At 41.3% G+C, this 23238-nt stretch overlaps 1 protein-coding gene across 1 annotated transcript in view; it reads right to left on the bottom strand.

Moving 5' to 3' along the window:
• The window catches only part of LOC117516097, a 91987-nt gene that overhangs the window by 13855 nt on the left and 54894 nt on the right, over positions 1-23238 (bottom strand). Inside the window, exon 3 of the mRNA XM_034176990.1 lies at positions 10620-11504. Coding sequence (XP_034032881.1) covers positions 10620-11504 — 885 coding nt within the window. The remainder of the gene's footprint in view (positions 1-10619; positions 11505-23238) is intronic.

Raw genomic sequence — 23238 nt, 5'->3', positions numbered from 1 at the left:
GATACTCAGCTTTATCTATCCATGAAGCCAGAGGACACACACCAATTAGCTAAACTGCAGGATTGTCTTACAGACATAAAGACATGGATGACCTCTAATTTCCTGCTTTTAAACTCAGATAAAACTGAAGTTATTGTACTTGGCCCCACAAATCTTAGAAACATGGTGTCTAACCAGATCCTTACTCTGGATGGCATTACCCTGACCTCTAGTAATACTGTGAGAAATCTTGGAGTCATTTTGATCAGGATATGTCATTCAATGCGCATATTAAACAAATATGTAGGACTGCTTTTTTGCATTTGCGCAATATCTCTAAAATTAGAAAGGTCTTGTCTCAGAGTGATGCTGAAAAACTAATTCATGCATTTATTTCCTCTAGGCTGGACTATTGTAATTCATTATTATCAGGTTGTCCTAAAAGTTCCCTGAAAAGCCTTCAGTTAATTCAAAATGCTGCAGCTAGAGTACTGACAGGGACTAGAAGGAGAGAGCATATCTCACCCATATTGGCCTCTCTTCATTGGCTTCCTGTTAATTCTAGAATAGAATTTAAAATTCTTCTTCTTACTTATAAGGTTTTGAATAATCAGGTCCCATCTTATCTTAGGGACCTCATAGTACCATATCACCCCAATAGAGCGCCTCGCTCTGACTGCAGGCTTACTTGTAGTTCCTAGGGTTTGTAAGAGTAGAATGGGAGGCAGAGCCTTCAGCTTTCAGGCTCCTCTCCTGTGGAACCAGCTCCCAATTCAGATCAGGGAGACAGACACCCTCTCTACTTTTAAGATTAGGCTTAAAACTTTCCTTTTTGCTAAAGCTTATAGTTAGGCCTGGATCAGGTGACCCTGAACCATCCCTTAGTTATGCTGCTATAGACTTAGACTGCTGGGGGGTTCCCATGATGCACTGAGTGTTTCTTTCTCTTTTTGCTCTGTATGCACCACTCTACATTTAATCATTAGTGATTGATCTCTGCTCCCCTCCACAGCATGTCTTTTTCCTGGTTCTCTCCCCTCAGCCCCAACCAGTCCCAGCAGAAGACTGCCCCTCCCTGAGCCTGGTTCTGCTGGAGGTTTCTTCCTGTTAAAAGAGAGTTTTTCCTTCCCACTGTCGCCAAGTGCTTGCTCACAGGGGGTCGTTTTGACAGTTGGGGTTTTTCTGTAATTATTGTATGGCTTTGCCTTGCAATATGAAGCACCTTGGGGCAACTGTTTGTTGTGATTTGGCACTATATAAATTAAATTGATTTGATTTGATTTGATTACTGGACCTAGCTGTGAAAGAGAGTGAGAAGTGAAAAAAAAACTATGGTGATCTAAAAGATGTATATGTGTCATTTCTTTAATCGAGGACCACGGAGGGCCCTAAAAGAGAGTGAAAGAAACTACGAATTTCACCGTTATGGATAACTCACATTGGGTTTGAGTTGCGTATCCTGCTGGAAATAAACATTCTCTAGAGCAGGGGTGGGCAACCTGTTCCAGAAAGAGCCATGAGGGTGCAGGTTTTCTTTGCAGCCACTGACTCCACCAGGTGATTTTACTGATTAATATCACTTTGAGCAGATGGAATCAGTTAAACCTGCACCCTCATGGCTCTTTCTGGAACAGGTTGCCTACCCCTGCTCTAGAGAATGTTTAGCCTATACTTGCACTTGGTGCATAAAGGAGGTTTTAAATCATATTCAGTAACCCGACATTACAGGCATAGGCGTAGGAGGTGGGGTCTATTTGGGAGGGCGACACCAAATTTGCCCGAATTTCAGAAACCCCCATGACTCTTTAAATTACCATATATTTATATACCCATATTTATATTTATATTGGTGACCAAATAGCGGTTAGATTGTTTACATTAATTGCGAAAATAAGTCTGACAATTTAGGTCATTCTATTCTGTATTCAGAGTCTACATGGCCCATGCCCAAATTTCCCAGCCTATCTGAATTTGAGCATTTTGCCGAGTCCAGGGGGGCGGTTGCTCCCCCCTGCCCCCCCCCCCCCCACCTCCTACGCCTATGATTAGAGGTGTATTTAAATTGCGTTCACATGAATCAGACATGAGATGATTGCTCTTTCCTTCTCAAGCTACACTATAACTGCATATTCAACAGTTCAAATATTTAAATATCCCCTGATTAAATAGGACTTTACACTTCTAACCTAAAAAACGTGTCCCCCTCAGAGCAACGCAAGGCCCCTCCGCAAATGTGCTTCTGGCGCCGGATCTGATAAACACTGTAATTTCGCTGAAACTTATTTCAGACTTTATCACTTTGTAATTTGTTGACTCAAACAGATTTCCTTTAAACTTTTTTAAACTGATAACAATGTCTAAATCTTTACAAACTTAAAACTAACAGAAAAAAATACTTCTTAACCTTGAAACGCAGTGAGTAACCAACTCTGTGTGTCCGGATGTGAGGTGAGACCGCACAGTAGGAGTGATTCTTGTCTGCACAGATGTCATTAGTACAAGTACGCACACACAAATATGACTCCACAAAGTGCTGAGAAATGGCAGACGTCTGTAGCTGGGATGACATGGCAAGTGGGAACTTCCTGTCTGTCTCTGATCTTGAAGGCTGCCAGCTACATAACTGCTGCTAAGCAGCAAAGCCTACAGTGTGCCTTTCCAATACACACGACAAACTATAACACAAATTTTAAAAAGTCCTTCAAAACAGAAAGTGTGCATGCTTACCTTTACACTCTTGTGTCCTCATTTACCGCTATGCTATTTTGAGAGCTTACCTCACATAATGACTTTCTCTTTTCCGCTCTGTCAAATACTTCAGTGTGTTTTTGTGTGATTCATGGTGCCAGTAAACCCTTATGTGCTGATGCAATTTGACATCACTTCCCAAAAACTGAGGGCTGTCCCACCCTCTCCTTTTTGTGTCAAGCACGCTCCTCATCAGAAGAGAGACAGCTGCACACAGCCGAGCGCTCGCTCTCACATCTACATAAAAAGGTGGGGGGATTTTTTTTTTTTTTTTTCGGGGGAAAGTGGGAAAACTCACAGAAGGTGTGAGCAATAAAAGGTAATGCTCCATCTGTTGGTGTGTAATAACCTGATGGCTGTATATATATACACACACACACACACACACACATACAGACAGACGTGTCAGGGTGAGGATCAGACCTAATACATCGGAATATCATCAGAATGGCACACAGGGCTTTACTGTGATCAGTCCCTCTTTGTTTGAAAGTAAGAAGAGTTTTTTAGGGATTCAAGCACAAGTGGACTCATTTTTGGTTTTTGCTTTCTCCCCCCACCACTAAACGCCATACTGCAGCCTAGACTATACAAGCTGGAAAGGTGCCATTTGCAGAACTGGTACCAACTCCTGCACGTAACTCAGATACAAAAAAATGTAAATAAATCCACCTACAGGGGGCACTATAGCAACACCTTTGCGTTTTGGGCAATAACTCCCAAACTGTACATCGCATACTCAAGTGCCTTATACGGACGCTTTCACTGGCTCGAGTTGAATCTTCTGAGTTAGGCCATGCCCATTTGTGCCTGGATAGTTTTTTCAGAAATTAGCAAAATATGCAAAACGTGTACTTTTTAGACGCAACCCAGACCGTTGCTTGGATCAACACCAAACTTTGCACACATAGTCGACTGGACCTCAGAAGCTTAAGTTAATAAAATGAGCTTGATGGGCCTCAACCTACCTGAGACTGAGTTACACAATAGGTACGTGTAGGCACAGTACCTAATGCACTTGGTGGGAGGAATGGCTGTGATTAAATCGATGCACTGAAAAAGTATGGATGTCTTAGTAGAGAAGCTTAAATCTTCGACTGGACTGGGTTGCCTGACGCGAGGACGTTTCGCTTCAAATCGCAGAAGCTTCCTCAGCTAAATTTCTTGCTGTGGTAGTCTGACTTCTGTTTTGACCTTGTAGAGAAGAACAAACAGAAGCCACAAAAGCTGGAGTTTTAAACCTAACCAGACCCTTCCTACCGAGAGGCAGACTGCTATTGGCTAGTGGCTAAACAATTTCTTTAATTAGCACCTATTGTGCTCTAGTTAGCACCCTCCTAATGACAGGGCAGCTGTCCCTCCTAACGATGGGACTGACGCCTCTCCTGACGAGTCTCCTGATGATGTGAATGACTCATTACCATGAATAAAAGACTGAAAATGCTTTGACCTGAGTACCCCATTGTAAACAGGGGACAAAGCATGTCTCAGACCCCCTCCCTGGTTAAGGCTGGGTTGGAGGAAACTTCTGTGATTCGAAGCGAAAGGTCCTCGCATCAAGCAACCCAGTCCAGTCAAAGATTCAAGCTTCTCTACTATGGAAACCACCTGGACAACTGAGAGCCTTCACAGAAATATGGATTTCTTAGTTAAGGTTAGTCCTTTTTTTTGCTGGAAAAGTTGGTGTGACAGCGCCGTCGCCCATGTGGCTCTGCAGGTCAGGCCCACATCTTACAGCTGCATTGTTACGACTAACATGGACCTTGCGGGGGTTTGGGAGGTAGCCCACAAAGGGGACTTGAACCTTGTGTATACGTGCTGGCAGGTGTAGTTTTTTTTTTTTAAAGCAGTTTCTGCAAGTGTTTAATGCAGTTGCTCCTGATTCATTTCAGCTGTATCGACTTCCATCAGTGGATGCGCAAAGATGACAAATATGGGTGGCCAGCCCACAATAAACCTGCCCCTCCCACAAAAACTCTGCATTTGACAAAATGTCAAACATCTTCCGCAGCACGAGACGGGTAACTGTTTTCCTTCACTCAACAAAAATATGAATGCAACACCTGTTTACCATTAATTGAAACAAAAGATCTTTTACGCACACAAAAGATTTATTTCCCTCAATTTTTGTTCACAAATCTGCCTCCATGACCACTTAACATTCATAATCTGTCCACTGGCAAGTATCAATTATCAAGATGCAGATTAAACGGCATGATTATGTGCCTTTGATTGTTGACCTTGAAAAAGCACTAGCAGTTGTCAGCTAGCAAGGTCTGCAGTTGTGAGGACAATTGTGTGTACTGGAAATTACTGGACGCAGGGTTATGGTTTTGAAATGAAAGATCAGGTCAAGGGCAACAGCTCTGGTGGACATACCTGCAGTCAGCACTTCCGTTCCAAGCTCCCTCAACACCTCGAGAATCTAATTTGAGAGAAATAAGCCTTTTGTGTGCATAGAGGAATTCTTTACAACACTATCAAGGTAATGCAAGACTAGAACACGCACAAAACCAGCAGCAATTTAATAACAATTATGAAAAAAAAAATTACAAAATGAGAAAATTTTGCAAATGTGTGTCTGCTGCATATTTACACAATGCATGTAAAAACTACACCAATAAACGTAAATTTCCCCTGATGTGAAAAATAAAGTTGAGCCATCTAAACTAGCTATGTCTATCTAAACACTGATGCACTGCAAATAATCACAATACAACAGAACAACATGAAAAGATATTTCTACTTGGCAGACTTTTACTGTCTGGCCAATCAGTACAATGCGGTGATCTATTATTTTTCGGCTGTAATATATATTTTATTGATGATTTTTGTAAGCGAATTATATATTCATGTTTTATGATTTTATTTTTTTTATGCACCAAACTGTTCATCAGTAAAAGTAATCCAGTCAGAAACCTCTTTTTGTGTTGCTAGTACACAGTGGTGGGCACACTTACACTAATTCGCGAACCGCTACTTAGAGAAGCTAACATTTTTGTTAGCGGATTAGCTTTTCAGCTAACTTTGAAAACCATCAGTGGACCAATTAGCTTCTGGTAAATTTAGTTCTGCTCACTTTCAGTCCGCTAACATTTGTTTTGCTGGTAAAGTGGATAAGGTTTAACGGTCAAAAACGTTTGTAACCCCTAAAATCATACATGTTAGTTCCTGTTTATGAATGCAGAGAGCTAGCTAACACGTCTGGTTAGCTAGCTCTCTGCATCATGGCAGAGAGCTAGCTTAATAACCACTTAACAAGCATCATGGGCTTGTTAAGTGTCACGTAACGCATCACGTGATTTTCAACTTCTGGGTCCAAACAAAAAATTGGGCACTTTGTCAGCTGTTTGTGGTTACTGATTGTCTGCATCAGCTGAGCTTCTTCTGAAGTAAAACATCGTAAATATGCCACAGTGTTGTGTGCCAGATAAAATCTCGAAGAGGTCGCCGTGCTGTGAGATGTCATTAACATTGAGAATGCATTGAGACGCTCTGATCAGCCTGCAATTAAACCGCTGCACACGCACAACAGCATTAACATCGCAACATAAAGCTCTTTGTATATTGTGCCTAAAATTCTCCTGAATTCTCCTGAACGTTTTTAAACATTATTGCATTTGTTATATGTAAAGATGCCAGAAACTCAGTGTTCCTCTGTTATTTTCAATGTTAATTTCATGTTGTTCAAGGGGAAAGTGAAGTTTGCTCTTTAATGTCCTGATTATTGTCCTTTACAACACTGTTTGCCCTTTGTTCCAGAGTAATATATATATAAGAAGTTACACTGTGGCCAAAAACGGTATGCAAGCAGCTCAAAAGTCAGTCTTTTTATTTATTTAAAAAGCCTGCGAATCCAGAGCGCATAAAAGACCAAAACAAAACCGAAACTAACAAAAGAAAAATGAAGCGAACGGCGACCTTGCTTTAAACAAAATCAAAACGAACATTCATGATGCCGTGACTTGACAGCAGGTTTAAAACGGAGCGCCAGCCTGTGATCATTTCTGCAGCCAGTCTGTGGTGTCCACGGCACCTGCAGCTGTGAGAGCTAGTTGTCATGACAACAAGTTTGTCTTCACTACAATAACGTGTGTGTGCACATACAAGTTCCAGCTAGAGACAGCTACAACGTGCGTGCGCACACGCATGTGCAACATGAGTAAATAGTTAATGTAATTGATGAAACGTTCCTGCTGCTATTGTTTCTGTATGAAAATGTTGCTTTTCATCCCACACATGGACAAGTCACGTTCAGCTTGTTGGATCTTTAGTTATTGATCCGCTCAGATATCGTCAATGTTCGTGCAAGACGTTGGACTTGGGAGGTTGGATGAAGCCGGGTGACAATCAAATGGAACGCTGATGGTACGGGAACTACGCAAACGATGAGGAAACATCAAGACAGAAAGCAAAACGTAATATGGACGAAGTGAGGTTGTCGTCAGGATTTGTTCACATTTTTCAACGGTTTGAAAATTCTGATGAAGCGGCAGCTACAGGAACAAAGCTAGATGACGTCTTGTTTCATTTTGGCTTCAGTGTCCTTCATTAGTACCGTGTGACCGGGGCTTAAGCAAGATGAAGAAATAAACATATGATGGACAACATATTGGATGATGTTTACGCAAACTGGACAACAGAAAACACCAAATGGGCTTGGCTGTAGAACTGAGTGGATTTTTGCAGGAAGCCTTCAGCTTGTGGTGTGTGTCAAAATTATTTTTAACATCCAAAAATAAGCAAGATAGACAAATAAACATGTGATGGGCAAAATACTGGATGTTATTTAAGGCAAATGAAGACAGACTGCTGGTTCACAGTGTTGGAAACACTAAAATAAAAATGTGAGACTGTCTGATTTTTTTTTTTTTTTTTTTTTAATCAGCTCTATAATTTGTGATTTTTGTGGACTGTTGTAGTGGACTTTCATTATTGGAGTCTCAGTCATAGAGAGTGAGATGGGGTCCACCCTAGACAGGATGCCAGTGTATTGCAGTGCTCACCCCATTATGGGAATCTAAATCTGCAAAACTGAATGGAATCTATACAAGAATGTTGGTACAAGTGCCGGGTACCAATGGGCCACAGGCTGAAATAAAATGTATTTATTATTTTCGAATTGCTGCAATCGTATCTTGTTCATATCTTGCAATTTAAAAAAAAAAAACTTTTAAAATGGTCTGACTCCTCTTTTTGGAAAATGAACATTTGCTTATTGGACAACACTGAAGCAAACAGCTGCAGTGAAATCATTGACAGTAACAGACAAAAGGTCTTCTGATTATTCACACATGCTCATCTTCCCCTTTACACTTTCCTCGTCTTCCTGGATCTGCTGTTCGTTCTTCCCTCCCACCGGAGGAGAGGGGAGGTCCAAAAGAGGTCAACCTCCAAATAAGTTCCATTAATCACAGGCCAGAGTCTAATGTAACTAATATTTTACAATTAGAGAAGACAGCGGTGGGCGCGGAGCCATCCATCTCTTCACCACATGATCCTCCGTTCATACACTGCTCTAGCCAGAGCTGTGCGCACGCACATCAGCGCATATGCATGTGTGCGGACGGAGGCGCAGGGGCAGGAAATGAGAAGGGAGGGATTGTGTGGTGCTGAAAGAAGTGCAGAAGATCTGCCAAGAGAGTCAAGACTTTGGCTGTGTGTGTAACACTGATATCAGACTGCATTAAGTGCACGTTTGCGCACTCGGCGCGCTCTCGTGGCTTTTATGTGTGTTTACGGGCATGCGTGTTTGCACGGCGAGAGTGTCTCGTGTGTCACGGGGACCGAGATAATGACCGTGATGACAGCGGCGGGGCCTACGGGGCCGGAGGAGCTGAATGGTGACGGATGACACAGGCTTGAGCTCTGATGGCGCACAGACAGTGAGTGATGACTGCACATCCTTCCCGGTGCTCCACCCTTCATTATCTCTATGGGAAGAGACGAGGCACAAAGGCAGGCCGCGTTGCCCTCTCGCTGCCCTCAAACGACATCTGCTCACAGAGACGGCCGCGCTACCGCTCTTCTTTCACCTCGCTGTCGCTCCATCTATCTCCATCTATGGTGATCTTTTGCTCTCCTTTTTCTCTTGCTCCTCTGTCACCCCCTCAGCGGAGGGTATACAGATGTCAGACAATGAGATAATGACTCGCCCCCACCTTTCAACCTTTCAAATTGAGGCCTTTTTCTTCCCCTCTGTTCTCTGTGTTCTTTCATTCTTAATCCTTTCTTTATCGATCTTCTCATCGCCAGTTCTCATGTGTCCAAGAGGCCTGATCTGATGTCACTGATGTTAGTCGCACTCACTGGTTAAACTAGTTTAACTCCTCGAGGTGTCCATGGCAACGCATTCACTGCTTTGTCAAAAAAAAAAAAAAGAAGCTGCCCTGTAACTAACTGTGCCTGCGAAACAAGAACTCAAGCAGCAACATCTGGCATGAAAACGTTTACAGCAACTCCAATATTGAGTAGTAAATGTGGCCATCTAGTGGCTGTTTGCCAGTAGCGCAGGGATGGGAGGTTCCATCTAAAATACAAGGGAAGGGCCTCTGTGAGACTAATGAGCATGCAGACAGGTTCAACCGGAGGTCACCATCTGGCCAATTACCACTGCTGGCACATTGCAGCTGACCTGAACTGTCATCGCAAACACATCACTCCATGTCCAAACCGCCCGGCAATATGTCACCACGCCACGAGACGAGCCATACAGTATGGAGAGGATGAGGGCAACAGGAGACAGCCCCACGACAACGCCACCTGGTCGGCGTCGCAGACACGACAGGCTGCTGGACCACCTGCTTCGCTCAGTTTTAGAGGACACTCATCGGACTCTCAATGTCACTTAGCCGTCTCGGTGTCCAGTTTGACTGACAGGTGTTTATTACGCCTCCCAGACATCGGCGTCCTCAGGGAGGAAAACAATACGCAGGATCAATCTACAAACAAGTCCTCGCAACCAACGGCATCGTCATAAAAATACTCAACAAAATAGCCACACATGTGGTTTGCCCAAACTCTCTTTGTGGACAACAAAGCCGGAAAGCAATCCGATCATTTGGACGGGAACAGAAGAGGAGGGGCGCTTTTCGGTGTATTCTCACTGCTGTCTGCACAATCGCATAGAAACCTACATCTTGCTGTTTGAATCATAAAGAAAGGGAACAGATGTTAATCCCTAATGGAGTTGACAGGCACTTTCCTGTCTTTCACAAGAACATATTGAGTTTCCGAATAAGAGGGGGATCAGAAGGAAGGTGTATCGTGTTGCACTCATAATACATGCATATCAAAGACCCCAGCTGTTGGATTCGCTCTCCTGAGAGACAGTATTATTAAATCTGCACTCAGCAAGCACATCACACCAGCATAAGAGCTTAAGCCTCTCCATCTCCATAGTGGGCCTCGTCGGCTGGGACGATTTGTAACCTATCGCACAAGGAGATCAGATCATCCCTTAAAGTGTTGTGGTAATCAGTGCTACACACCTGTGTCTTCTTTATCCCTTATTTGCGACTGTGATAGGATCGGGGGGAGAGAAGTAAAGTGTGATGAGAATAAGTGTGCTCTTCTTAATTGGGATGAATCATTTTCACCTCACACTTCTACCATCAGATAATGAGCTTTGGAAGTTCTACCAAACACTTTTTTTTCCCCAACTGCAGACAATGTTGTCAACCACTTGTTGTATATTTAAAAGACTGGAAGTAAATGTAAGATTGATTGATTTATCTCCTCTCCTGTGCATCTGAAATGCATAAATGTAGGATAAAAAAGTGGGAGAAGCTGACAGCGTTTGTCCACTAGGTGGCAGTATCTGCTTTTACATTTGAAGCAGGTCCACCGGTGACAGCTGTGGTTAAACTTTCTGAATATGAACAGATGCTCACCGGATGCAGCCTCTTTTTCCACATACCCCCTGCCATTCGCGCTGGATTGTTGTGCGCAGTTGGGTGCGCTGCTCGGGGTCCCATGTGACCTGAGGAAGGCGAGCAGGCCGCCTTGGCGTGGGAGAGGATTGGCCTGCCCGGGTGTCAGGTCCTCTGGATTGGGGACTGGACTTTCAGCCATAACTCTGGCCCACAGTCCCAGCTTCTCCCCCAAACCCTGGAAATCCCCCCTCACCTGGCGCGCCTCGTCTGATTCGAGGACATTATTTTTTGACATCTTCCACTTGGCAGCATCATCACTTTCATCCTCGACCCCGTGGCTGGATATCTCAATTTCACCTTCACCACCTTGACCTGCCGTGCCCATGTTCTGCGCGTTCTCCTGTTTTGTTGCCTGCACAAACAGGTCACACTGATGTGCGGGTTTCACGCCGAGCTCGGCAGCAGAAATGGAGTAACTCTGCAGCCTGCGGCTAATGGAGGAGGAGAGTCCATTACTGAAAACACCAGACATCTGCAGCAGTACAGCAGGAGACATGCCTGGAAGAGACGTGACAGACTCGGGTCTGACTGACAGATCTAAAGGCTCACACTGTGACTTTCTGCTTTGACCAGATAAAGAGCTGTCATTGCCTTGATCGTTGTCACTGAGATCGGGCTTCTGCTGGTACTGGCCTGCAGCTGGGCTCCAGTCTTCCCTGGACCTGGGTCTCAGCTTAGTGTTGGCGGTGGGGCTTGAACTGCTGCTGGGAGGCTGTAGTGGAGGAGAAAGTTCTCTACTGTTATGCCAGTGGGGAAAGTGGTAGCGATCCAGATGGAAAGCCAGGGAGGCTGCCTGTGCGCCAGCGTAGTCAGCAGAGAGTGGAGACCTGTAGACGCTCTCACCTAAAAGCACAAAACCACACAAACCAAATTATGAAGGCATGTGATTATGAAACACACTCAGCAAGGCTGAACCAACAACCGTCGCCTCAACATGAAAAATGTTGCAATCCCACACAAAGCTGAGTTGAATGATTTAAGCGCTGCCCTGCAGTAAATCAAGCTTGTAATCAGCTTTCAGCTCCAGTGATCAATCATTTTACAGTATGGACGCCACCACCATGCGTAATAAATACACCCAAAGATGTTAACACCAAACAAGATTCTTCCACACATAATAAACTGTGAAATTGTAAAACGGCTAGAACAAGGCAGATGTCCCACATAAAGAACCTCATTCCATCAAAGCCAATAAGCGGGTTTTCGAGTCAGAAATAACGAAGATGAACATGTGAACGGTTGTGATGAAGCGCTCCGTGTCGTACAGCGGAGTTTATTTTTGCTTCACACTTGAAAAATGGTTTCTTCTGAACATTATTCAAACTCCACCAAGTGCATTATTGTGGAGAATGATGGATTTTTTTTTATTTTTTTGCTTCTCTCTCTATTTAGCAATAACTATGGTGGCCTTCAGAGGCCACTACACTTTCTAATGAAGACATTATGAACAAATGAAGAAAACACAAATGCAAAAACACCTGGTAGCTGCATTAAAAAACGTCAGAAATTGAGGAAACGCTGTCATGGTACGGGGTTGGGTCAGTCCCCTTAGCAAAGGATATTTGCACTTTTGTGATGGCAGCATTAGTGCCGGAAAGTACTTTGATATTTTAGAATAACATAAGATGCCTTCATGATGACATGTTTTTCAGGATTTCAGCATTTGTTTGACAAGACAATGCAAACCCACATTCTGCACATATTACAGTGGCAGGGCTGCAAAATCAGAGGGGATGGGGATTAGATTGGCCTCCGCAATAAATAAATGTACAATGAATGTATGGAGATCTTTGAAATGAAAAACACAAAAACGACCCCGTATTGTTGCGCACCTTATGATGTGTTTACATGAAGTACCCCATTCTCTACAGTCTCTCCACGTGAAATTCTGCCTGAAGAGGGAGTGGGCTGATGCACGAGCATGGCCAAAATCATGTATATCAGAATAAAACGTTTAATTTCATCACAAATACAGTGGGGCAAAAAAGTATTTAGTCAGTCCCTGATTGTGCAAGTTCTCCTACTTAGAAAGATGAGAGAGGTCTGTAATTTTCATCATAGGTACACTTCAACTGTGAGAGACAAAATGAGAAAAAAATCCAGGAAATCACATTGTAGGATTTTTAAAGAATTTATTTGTAAATTATGGTGGAAAATAAGTATTTGGTCACACACAAACAAGCAAGACTCTCACAGACCTGTAACTTCTTCTTTAAGAAGCTCTTCTGTCCTCCACCTGTTACCTGTATCAATGGCACCTGTTGGAACTCGTTATCTGTATAAAAGACACCTGTCCACAGCCTCAAACAGTCAGACTCCAAACTCAACCATGGCCAAGATCAAAGAGCTGTCGAAGGACACCAGGAAGAAAATTGTAGATGTGCAAAAGGTTAGAAAGAGTGAATCTACAATAGTCAAGCAGGTTGGTGTGAATAAAATCAACTGTGGGAGCAATTGTAAGAAAATGGAAGACATACAAGACCATTGATAATCTCCCTCGATCTGGGGCTCCACGCAAGATCTCATCCCGTGGGGTCAAAATGATCATGAGAACGGTGAACAAAAATCCCAGAACTACACGGAGGGACCTGATGAATGACCTGCAGAGAGCTGGGAACAAAGTAACAAAGGCTACACACTACACAGAGAGGGACTCAAATCCTGCAGTGCCAGGCGTGTCCCCCTGCTTAAGCCAGTATGTGTCCAGGCCCTTCTGAAGTTTGCCAGAGAGCATATGGATGATTCAGAAGAGGATTGGGAGAATATCATGTGGTCTGATGAAACCAAAATGGAACTTTTTGGTAAAAACTCAACTCGTCGTGTTTGGAGGAAGAAGAATGCCGAGTTGCATTCCAAGAACACCATACCTACCTTGAAGCATGGGGGTGGAAACATCATGCTTTGGGGCTGTTTATCTGCAAAGGGGACAGGGTGACTGATCCGTGTTAAGGGAAGAATGAACATGGCCATGTATCGTGAGATTTTAAGGCAAGACCTCCTTCCATCAGTGAGAGGACTGAAGATGCAACATGGCTGGGTCTTCCAGCATGACAATGATCCCAAACACACCGCTCGGGCAATGAAGGAGTGGCTCTGTAAAAAGCATTTTGAGGTCCTGGAGTGGCCAAGCCAGTCTCCAGACTTCAACCTTATAGAAAATTTGTTGAGAGAGTTGAAAGTCCATGTTGCCCAGTGACAGCCCCAAAACAACACTGCTCTAGAGGAGACCTGCATGGAGGAATGGGCCAAAATACCAGCTACAGTGTGTTCAAACCTGGTGCAGACTTACAGGAAATGTTGGACCTCTGTCATTGCCAACAAAGATTATGTTACAAAGTACTGAGTTGAACTTTTGTTACTGACCAAATACTTATTTTCCACCATAATTTACAAATAAATTCTTTAAAAATCCTACAATGTGATTTCCTGTTTTTTTTTTTCTTCTTCTTCTAATGTTGTCTCTCATAGTTGAAGTGTACCTATGATGAAAATTACAGACCTCTCTCATCTTTCTAAGTAGGAGAACTTGCACAATCAGGGACTGACTAAATACTTTTTTGCCTCACTGTAACTCACCTGATTGTGTCCATTTTTTTTGTTCTTTTCTCATTCATTAAATTTTTTCCATGTAATTTAATTTAATTTCCGGTGGGCATTTAACTACATTTCTTCAAAAGCGGGGGGGGGGGCTGATACTCGGCCCTGGACCCTCCGATGGGCAATTACGTAACTCCCTTCAGCTTCTCCCACCATGCTTAATTAAGCTGTGTTTACATGAAGAATGGAACAAAATAACACCTGAAACACTTCATCGCTTGGCATCCTCAATGCCAAAACATCTTTTAATTGTTGTGAGAAGTAATGGCAACATTACAAAGTTGTAAATGCTTCAGCATCCCAATGTTTTTTAGAATGTGTTGCAGACCTGAAACACAGGAATGGATGGATATTAATATACAAAATGAAGTTGACAACACAAAAATGAAATATCTTGGGTGCAATGAAGTAAAAGTCAAAGTAAATTTAATAATCACTGCAGGGTTTTGTTTTGTTTTTTGGCATTTTCCACACCCTCCCATCTTTTTCTGATTTGGTACTGTATTTTATTTGCAATGCATTGAATGATGGATAGCAATCAGGAAAAACTTTGCAGTGCAGAAACCTCTTTTTGTGTTCCGAGTACTTCTATTGTGTTGTTGCTTTCTGTGAATGTACTGCAGACATGTTATGAATTTAAATTGTTGCGTGTGGTTTATGTTTGTTTGTGCTGTCTGCATTTGTGTTTTCTCAGTTTGCAAGATGTATTTTTGATGCAACTGTCTGTTGTTGAATTGATGCACATGGATTTGTTGTTGTTGTTGTTTTGTATTTTCTACATTTGAAATGACTAAATGGTGAAAGAGAGAAAAAATCCTTTATCATTCTCCACAATAATGCATGTGCTTATACAACCCCTGGCAATAATTATGGAATCACCGGCCTCGGAGGATGTTCATTCAGTTGTTTAATTTTGTATAAAAAAAGCAGATCACAGACATGACACAAAACTAAAGTCATTTCAAATGGCAACTTTCTGGCTTTAAGAAACACTATAAGAAATCAGAAAAAATTATTGTGGCCGTCAGTAACGGTTAGTTTTTTAGAAAAATCGAAAATGCACAACAAAACAAATGAGGAATGAATGGGAGGAAACTGGAGTCAACGTCTGTGACCGAACTGTAAGAAACCGCCTAAAGGAAATGGGATTTACATACAGAAAAGCTAAACGAAAGCCATCATTAACACCTAAACAGAAAAAACAAGGTTACAATGGGCTAAGGAAAAGCAATCATGGACTGTGGATGACTGGATGAGAGTCATATTCAGTGATGAATCTCGAATCTGCATTGGGCAAGGTGATGATGCTGGAACTTTTGTTTGATGCCGTTCCAATGAGATTTATAAAGATGACTGCCTGAAGAGAACATGTAAATTTCCAGTCATTGATGATATGGGGCTGCATGTCAGGTAAAGGCACTGGGGAGATGGCTGTCATTACATCATCAATAAATGCACAAGTCTACGTTGATATTTTGGACACTTTTCTAACCCCATCAATTGAAAAGATGTTTGGGGATGATGAAATCATTTTTCAAGATGATAATGCATCTTGCCATAGAGCAAAAACTATGAAAACATTCCTTGCAAAAAGACACATAGGGTCAATGTCGTGGCCTGCAAATAGTCCGGATCTTAATCCAATTGAAAATCTTTGGTGGAAGTTGAAGAAAATGGTCCATGACAAGGCTCCAACCTGCAAAGCTGATCTGGCAACAGCAATCAGAGAAAGTTGGAGCCAGATTGATGAAGAGTACTGTTTGTCACTCATTAAGTCCATGCCTCAGAGACTGCAAGCTGTTATAAAAGCCAGAGGTGGTGCAACAAAATACTAGTGATGTGTTGGAGCGTTCTTTTGTTTTTCATGATTCCATAATTTTTTCCTCAGAATTGAGTGATTCCATATTTTTTTCCCTCTGCTTGGTCTAAAAAAGTAACCGTTACTGACTGCCACAATTTTTTTTCCTGATTTCTTATAGTGTTTCTTAAAGCCAGAAAGTTGCCATTTGAAATGACTTTAGTTTTGTGTCGTGTCTGTGATCTGCTTTTTTTTTTACCAAATTAAACAACTGAATGAACATCCTCTGAGGCCGGTGATTCCATAATTTTTGCCAGAGGTTGTATTTGTGTTGTCTGTATTTGCAGACACTTTCTCAAACTGCAACACACTTTTTGATGCAACTACTTGTTAAATAATTTTTTATTATTGTTTTGTACCTTAGCGAGTACTGTCTTAAATTAGAAGTGCTGTGGCCTTTCACGGCCGCCGTACTATTGTATCCAGTTGTACGATGTGATCTTGCTCAAGGTAACTTTCATTTTCAGCTCATTTTTATCGCCTTTCCTGTGTTTACCTACAGTTTAATCCTCATAGCGATCGCAAAAACACCCTCCAGGGTTAAACACACTCCCTGTGGCCATTTGGAGTTAGTGATTGTCTGAGACCTCAGACTTGCACTGTCTTTAAACAGCCCAGCTGTTTCGCTGCCATTCCAATTACAGTAAAAGTCATCCAACGCCATTAAGCCACAAATATTGGCAGTTTATTGCCCAACACTCTCCTGGCATTTGAAGGTCAGGTCATACATTATACTGTGTCTTTTAGGGATGCGTCTGGGATAGAGAGATAAACCCACCACCATTAATTTAATTCTATGCATATTGATGCCTTATTGTTCTTCTTTAATGGACTAATATCTGAGTTACAACAGTGATTCATCCTCACCAGAGAAATATCAATTTCATACACCTCAAGATCTGACCCTGAGGTAATTCTCAGAGGTAAATCTAAATCTAATGATCTGTAGTTGTTACTTTACTTTGTTTCCAACTTTAATAGAAAAGCCACCATTGTGAAGGCGCGTTGTAGTAAAGTGATGGCTGCTTTTAATATTTCATATTTACAGAACCGTGAAATAACACCCACGCATTAATTAAATAGAGCTGAAACGAATGCAATTGGAAAGAAAAATCGCAGCTGAAATGGCAAATGGGCGTCCTTGAACTTAAAGACAAGCCAACCCTGTTTGCACTTTATGCGTCTGCATCTAATGTGTGTACAGTATATTTGATTTAATGTGGACATACTGCAAGAGCGGGAAAAAGACTTCAACAGTGCCACACCCTTGTCTCCAGTAAGAGACCAAAAAAACCAACAAAAAAAAAAACACATACAACATCCAAACAGCTTAATGGAACTCTTTCAGACGCTCTATATATCTCAATTATTCTGTGGCTTAAATTACGATGACATTACCGGCCGGCTCCAAAGGCAGAAAACACACATATCTGACCTCATCTTTCAGTGCAGATGTTTCTAAATCCATTTGCCAGCCTACATGAAAGCAGTAAAAACAACACAAAGAGTGAAGACTGCCTTGTTCTCTTCCTTTGGACGGATGCCATCTTTGTGATTGCCTGGTTCATGCTAACTTAATCAGTTTAAGATTTACGTACGCTGCCGAGGCTCGCTAAGGGAGGGGAGTGGTTTTAGAGCTTCAGATTTATCAACTAGAAGTTCCAAATTCTTCACTCTTTCAAACACCAGCCTTACTCACCTGACACAAAGCATCTAATGAAGCGATTCATCCTGCTAAAGCTACAGTGTGTAGGATTTAGAAGTGTTCATTAGCATAAATGGAATACAGCATTCATAACCATCTGTTCATTAGTGTATAATTACCTGCAACAATGAACTGATGTATTTTCATAAGCTTAAAATCAGCCCTTGAAATCTACATGGGTGCGGCCCCCCCTCATGGAGGCCGCCATGTTTCACCTCCATGCTGATACAGCAGCCAAAAATGGACATACTTACGCTGCCATTCACATTTTGCAGTGTGCATGGCTGGAAGACTGAATAATAACAAAGAGTAATCAGTAGTTGCTGTCCTATACGCTGCCCACTAGTGGTCTATTGGGTCATAGCTGCTCTGTACAGACCACCCCCCATGGTTCAGCAATACGTGAACCGCTGATTAACTGCAACGTTTACACAAGTGTGTTTTGTGTCATGGTGACATTTTTTAAAGTGATAACTGCATTAATTTTGATAAAGTCAAGGTAAAACACACTGTAAAAAATCTTTGTGAAATTAAGGGGAAATCCTGTAAAATCACAACATAAAAAACTCGTAAAAAGGAAAACAATGGAGTAGTGTTTAATTACAGCAATAATTTGTAAAATGTGGAACGAAACTGAACTGTGAACTTAACAGTACAAATATGTAAAATAATCTTATAACATAGTAGAATTTATAAATGACTGTAGTTTAAACACAGAAAAAGCATAATACCAAAAACTGTACAATACAGTTAAAATTACATGACATTGTTAACAAAAAATTCTGTTAATTTGAATTTTACAATTGTTGTAGACTTTACAGACAAGAATTTTCACAAGTGAAAGTTTGAGGATATTTAAACACAAGATGACTGGTGTGCAGAGATTTTATCTTCTAAATAGACAATAGCTTATATGTTCCATATATTTGCATTGTAATTATTAACTTGCAAAAATAAATAATAATTGTAATAATTATTTATTATAAGATAGACAGATAGATAGATAGAGACTGTATTTGTTCGTAAGTAACATACAAAAAACAGCCTTGTACTTTTGCAAGCAAAAACTGACAGACTCAAAAAATAAGAGTTGAGGACAAAGTGCCTGTTGTCACTTTCGTGCACACTCATGAGTACAATGAACTGAGCGTCACACTCAAAGTGCATACACAGCTGAACTGGCAGAAAGTCCAGAGCTGAGTATGAAATGAGTATTCCAGAATTTCCTGAACGTCTGCTAGGCAGGACCATTGACGTGAATATATTCAGATCAGAGGACAGAACTAATGTATCAATCCCAGAGGAGTTCTAAATTAAATTATTATGGGTCTCCTCTCACCAGAGAAGATGACAACCTCATTATTTTGAAAAAGAATTGAAAGTTATAAACTATTACCAGCTTTGCTCCATTCCTTCCTTTCTTTCTTTCTTTTGCTCTTCATGATTTTGACAAAGGCTAAATTGGCAAAAATTTGGACACTTTTTTTCTATTTTTCATTCAGGACCACAGGTGTTCCTTGTTTTCATCATTTTTTGTTGTTGTTTAAAGGAAGGCAAAGTAGTATTTCACCTTTTTTCTTTTGAAAATGATCCAGTCCTTGGCTTGAAAACAGTATCTGGTCAGAAGTATGACTTTTGTGATCCGTGACATTCCTGCTGTCTACTGGTCGCTAGTGCAGGCTCGCAAGTTTGAGAACCCTAATTTTGTGAAATGAGAGTTCACAAACAGAAGAGGGCATGAATCCCATCGCCAATGCAGTCAAAATTTGAAGGGAAGTTAAATCATGACAGATGACAGCATAATCTGCAATCTCACCATTAGATGGCACTAAATCTTGCACACTGTTGCTTTAACACATGTGCAAGACTAAAGATTAATGTCCACCTGTCATCAAGCTAATATACAGTCAGGTCCATAACTGTTTGGACAGTGACTGTTTTTGTCATTTTCTATAGTACAGGCGTTCAGCGATAATTCCAAGAGTTTGAATTAACCATTCAGCAATTACAGTCATTTCATCTCCACTGTGGTGGTACACAAAGGCAAAAATCCAAAAATTACTCAGGGACCTGAATCGATATAGCTGAAACTGTATCAATTATCGGAATTCTCATAATTATACATGAAACAGATATAAAATCTGCTTAAACTTCCCTGTAAGACTCAAAGGCTCTTTGCCACCAATCACTTCCAACACTCTTTCAGAGGAGAGCATTGCAGAAAATATACGTAAGAGCAGCATCTTCATCTTTTAAAGCAAATGTGTGCGTACTATATTTGAACCAAAACAGTAAATAATGATTCAGATAAAATACATGTCATTTGTAAGCCCAAGTATAGTGTAAAACCCAGACTTTAAGCATTATGGTAAAATTATGATGCTACATTGCATTAAATGAACAAAAATAATAACCTTTATTTAAATCAAATCAAAAATCAAATCAATTTTATTTATATAGCGCCAAATCACAACAAACAGTTGCCCCAAGGCTCTTTATATTGTAAAGTAAAGCCATACAATAATTACGGAAAAACCCCAACGGTCAAATGACCCCCTGTGAGCAAGCACTTGGCGACAGTGGGAAGGAAAAACTCCCTTTTAACAGGAAGAAACCTCCAGCAGAACCAGGCTCAGGGAGGGGCAGTCTTCTGCTGGGACTGGTTGGGGCTGAGGGAAAGAACCAGGAAAAAGACATGCTGTGGAGGGGAGCAGAGATCGATCACTAATGATTAAATGCAGAGTGGTGCATACAGAGCAAAAAGAGAAAGAAACACTCAGTGCATCATGGGAACCCCCAGCAGTCTACGTCTATAGCAGCATAACTAAGGGATGGTTCAGGGTCACCTGATCCAGCCCTAACTATAAGCTTTAGCAAAAAGGAAAGTTTTAAGCCTAATCTTAAAAGTAGAGAGGGTGTCTGTCTCCCTGATCCAAATTGGGGGCTGGTTCCACAGGAGAGGAGCCTGAAAGCTGAAGGCTCTGCCTCCCATTCTACTCTTACAAAACCTAGGAACTACAAGTAAGCCTGCAGTCTGAGAGCGAAGCGCTCTATTGGGATGATATGGTACTATGAGGTCCCTAAGATAAGATGGGACCTGATTATTCAAAACCTTATAAGTAAGAATAAGAATTTTAAATTCTATTCTAGAATTAACAGGAAGCCAATGAAAAGAGGCCAATATGGGTGAGATATGCTCTCTCCTTCTAGTCCCTGTCAGTACTCTAGCTGCAGCATTTTGAATTAACTGAAGGCTTTTCAGGGAACTTTTAGGACAACCTGATAATACTGAATTACAATAGTCCAGCCTAGAGGAAATAAATGCATGAATTAGTTTTTCAGCATCACTCTGAGACAAGACCTTTCTAATTTTAGAGATATTGCGCAAATGCAAAAAAGCAGTCCTACATATTTGTTGAATATGCGCATTGAATGACATATCCTGATCAAAAATGACTCCAAGATTTCTCACAGTATTACTAGAGGTCAGGGTAATGCCATCCAGAGTAAGGATCTGGTTAGACACCATGTTTCTAAGATTTGTGGGGCCAAGTATAATAACTTCAGTTTTATCTGAGTTTAAAAGCAGGAAATTAGACATCATCCATGTCTTTATGTCTGTAAGACAATCCTGCAGTTTAGCTAATTGGTGTGTGTCCTCTGGCTTCATGGATAGATAAAGCTGGGTATCATCTGCGTAACAATGAAAATTTAAGCAATGCTGTCCAATAATACTGCCTAAGGGAAGCATGTATAAAGTGAATAAAATTGGTCCTAGCACAGAACCTTGTGGAACTCCATAATTAACCTTACTCTGTGAAGAAGATACCCCATTTACATGAACAAATTGTAATCTATTAGATAAATATGATTCGAATCACCGCAGCGCAGTGCCTTTAATACCTATGGCATGCTCTAATCTCTGTAATAAAATTTTATGGTCAACAGTATCAAAAGCAGCACTGAGGTCTAACAGAACAAGCACAGAGATGAGTCCACTGTCTGAAGCCATAAGAAGATCATTTGTAACCTTCACTAATGCTGTTTCTGTACTATGATGAATTCTAAACCCTGACTGAAACTCTTCCTTGAGCAGCCTGGTAGGAATGGGGTCTAATAGACATGTTGATGGTTTGGAGGAAGTAACTAATGAAAATAACTCAGACAGAACAATCGGAGAGAAAGAGTCTAACCAAATACCGGCATCACTGAAAGCAGCCAAAGAGAACGATATGTCTTTGGGATGGTTATGAGTAATTTCTTTCTCTAATAGTTAAAATTTTATTAGCAAAGAAAGTCATGAAGTCATTACTAGTTAAAGTTAAAGGAATACTCGGCTCAATAGAGTTCTGACTCTTTGTCAGCCTGGCTACAGTGCTGAAAAGAAACCTGGGGTTGTTCTTATTTTCTTCAATTAGTGATGAGTAGTAAGATGTCCTAGCTTTAGAGGGCTTTTTTATAGAGCAACAGACTCTTTTTCCAGGCTAAGTGAAGATCTTCTAAATTAGTGAGACGCCATTTCCTCTCCAACGTACGGGTTATCTGCTTTAAGCTGCGAGTTTGTGAGTTATACCACGGAGTCAGGCACTTCTGATTTAAGGCTTTCTTTTTCAGAGGAGCTACAACATCCAAAGTTGTCCTCAATGAGGATATAAAACTATTGACGAGATAATCTATCTCACTCACAGAGTTTAGGTAGCTACTCTGCCCTGTGTTGGTATATGGCATTGGAGAACATAAAGAAGGAATCATATCCTTAAACCTAGTTACAGCGCTTTCTGAAAGACATCTACTGTAATGAAACTTATTCCCCACTGCTGGGTAGTCCATCAGAGTAAATGTAAATGTTAAGAAATGATCAGACAGAAGGGTGTTTTCAGGGAATACTGTTAAGTCTTCAATTTCCATACCATAAGTCAGAACAAGATCTAAGGTATGATTAAAGTGGTGGGTGGACTCATTTACATTTTGAGCAAAGCCAATCGAGTCTAAGAATAGATTAAATGCAGTGTTGAGGCTGTCATTCTCAGCATCTGTGTGGATGTTAAAATCGCCCACTATAATTATCTTATCTGAGCTAAGCACTAAGTCAGACAAAAGGTCCGAAAATTCACAGAGAAACTCACAGTAATGACCAGGTGGACGATAGATAACAACAAATAAAACTGTTTTTTGGGACTTCCAATATGGATGGACAAGACTAAGAGTCAAGCTTTCAAATGAATTAAAGCTCTGTCTGGGTTTTTGATTAATTAATAAGCTGGAGTGGAAGATTGCTGCTAATCCTCCACCTCGGCCCGTGCTACGAGCGTTCTGGCAGTTAGTGTGACTCGGGGGTGTTGACTCATTTAAACTAACACATTCATCCTGCTGTAACCAGGTTTCTGTAAGGCAGAATAAATCAATATGTTGATCAA

This window comes from Thalassophryne amazonica, chromosome 8 (assembly GCF_902500255.1).
Source record: "Thalassophryne amazonica chromosome 8, fThaAma1.1, whole genome shotgun sequence".
NCBI classification, from domain to species: Eukaryota; Metazoa; Chordata; class Actinopteri; order Batrachoidiformes; family Batrachoididae; genus Thalassophryne; species Thalassophryne amazonica.
This window is presented reverse-complemented; position numbering and strand designations above follow the sequence as displayed.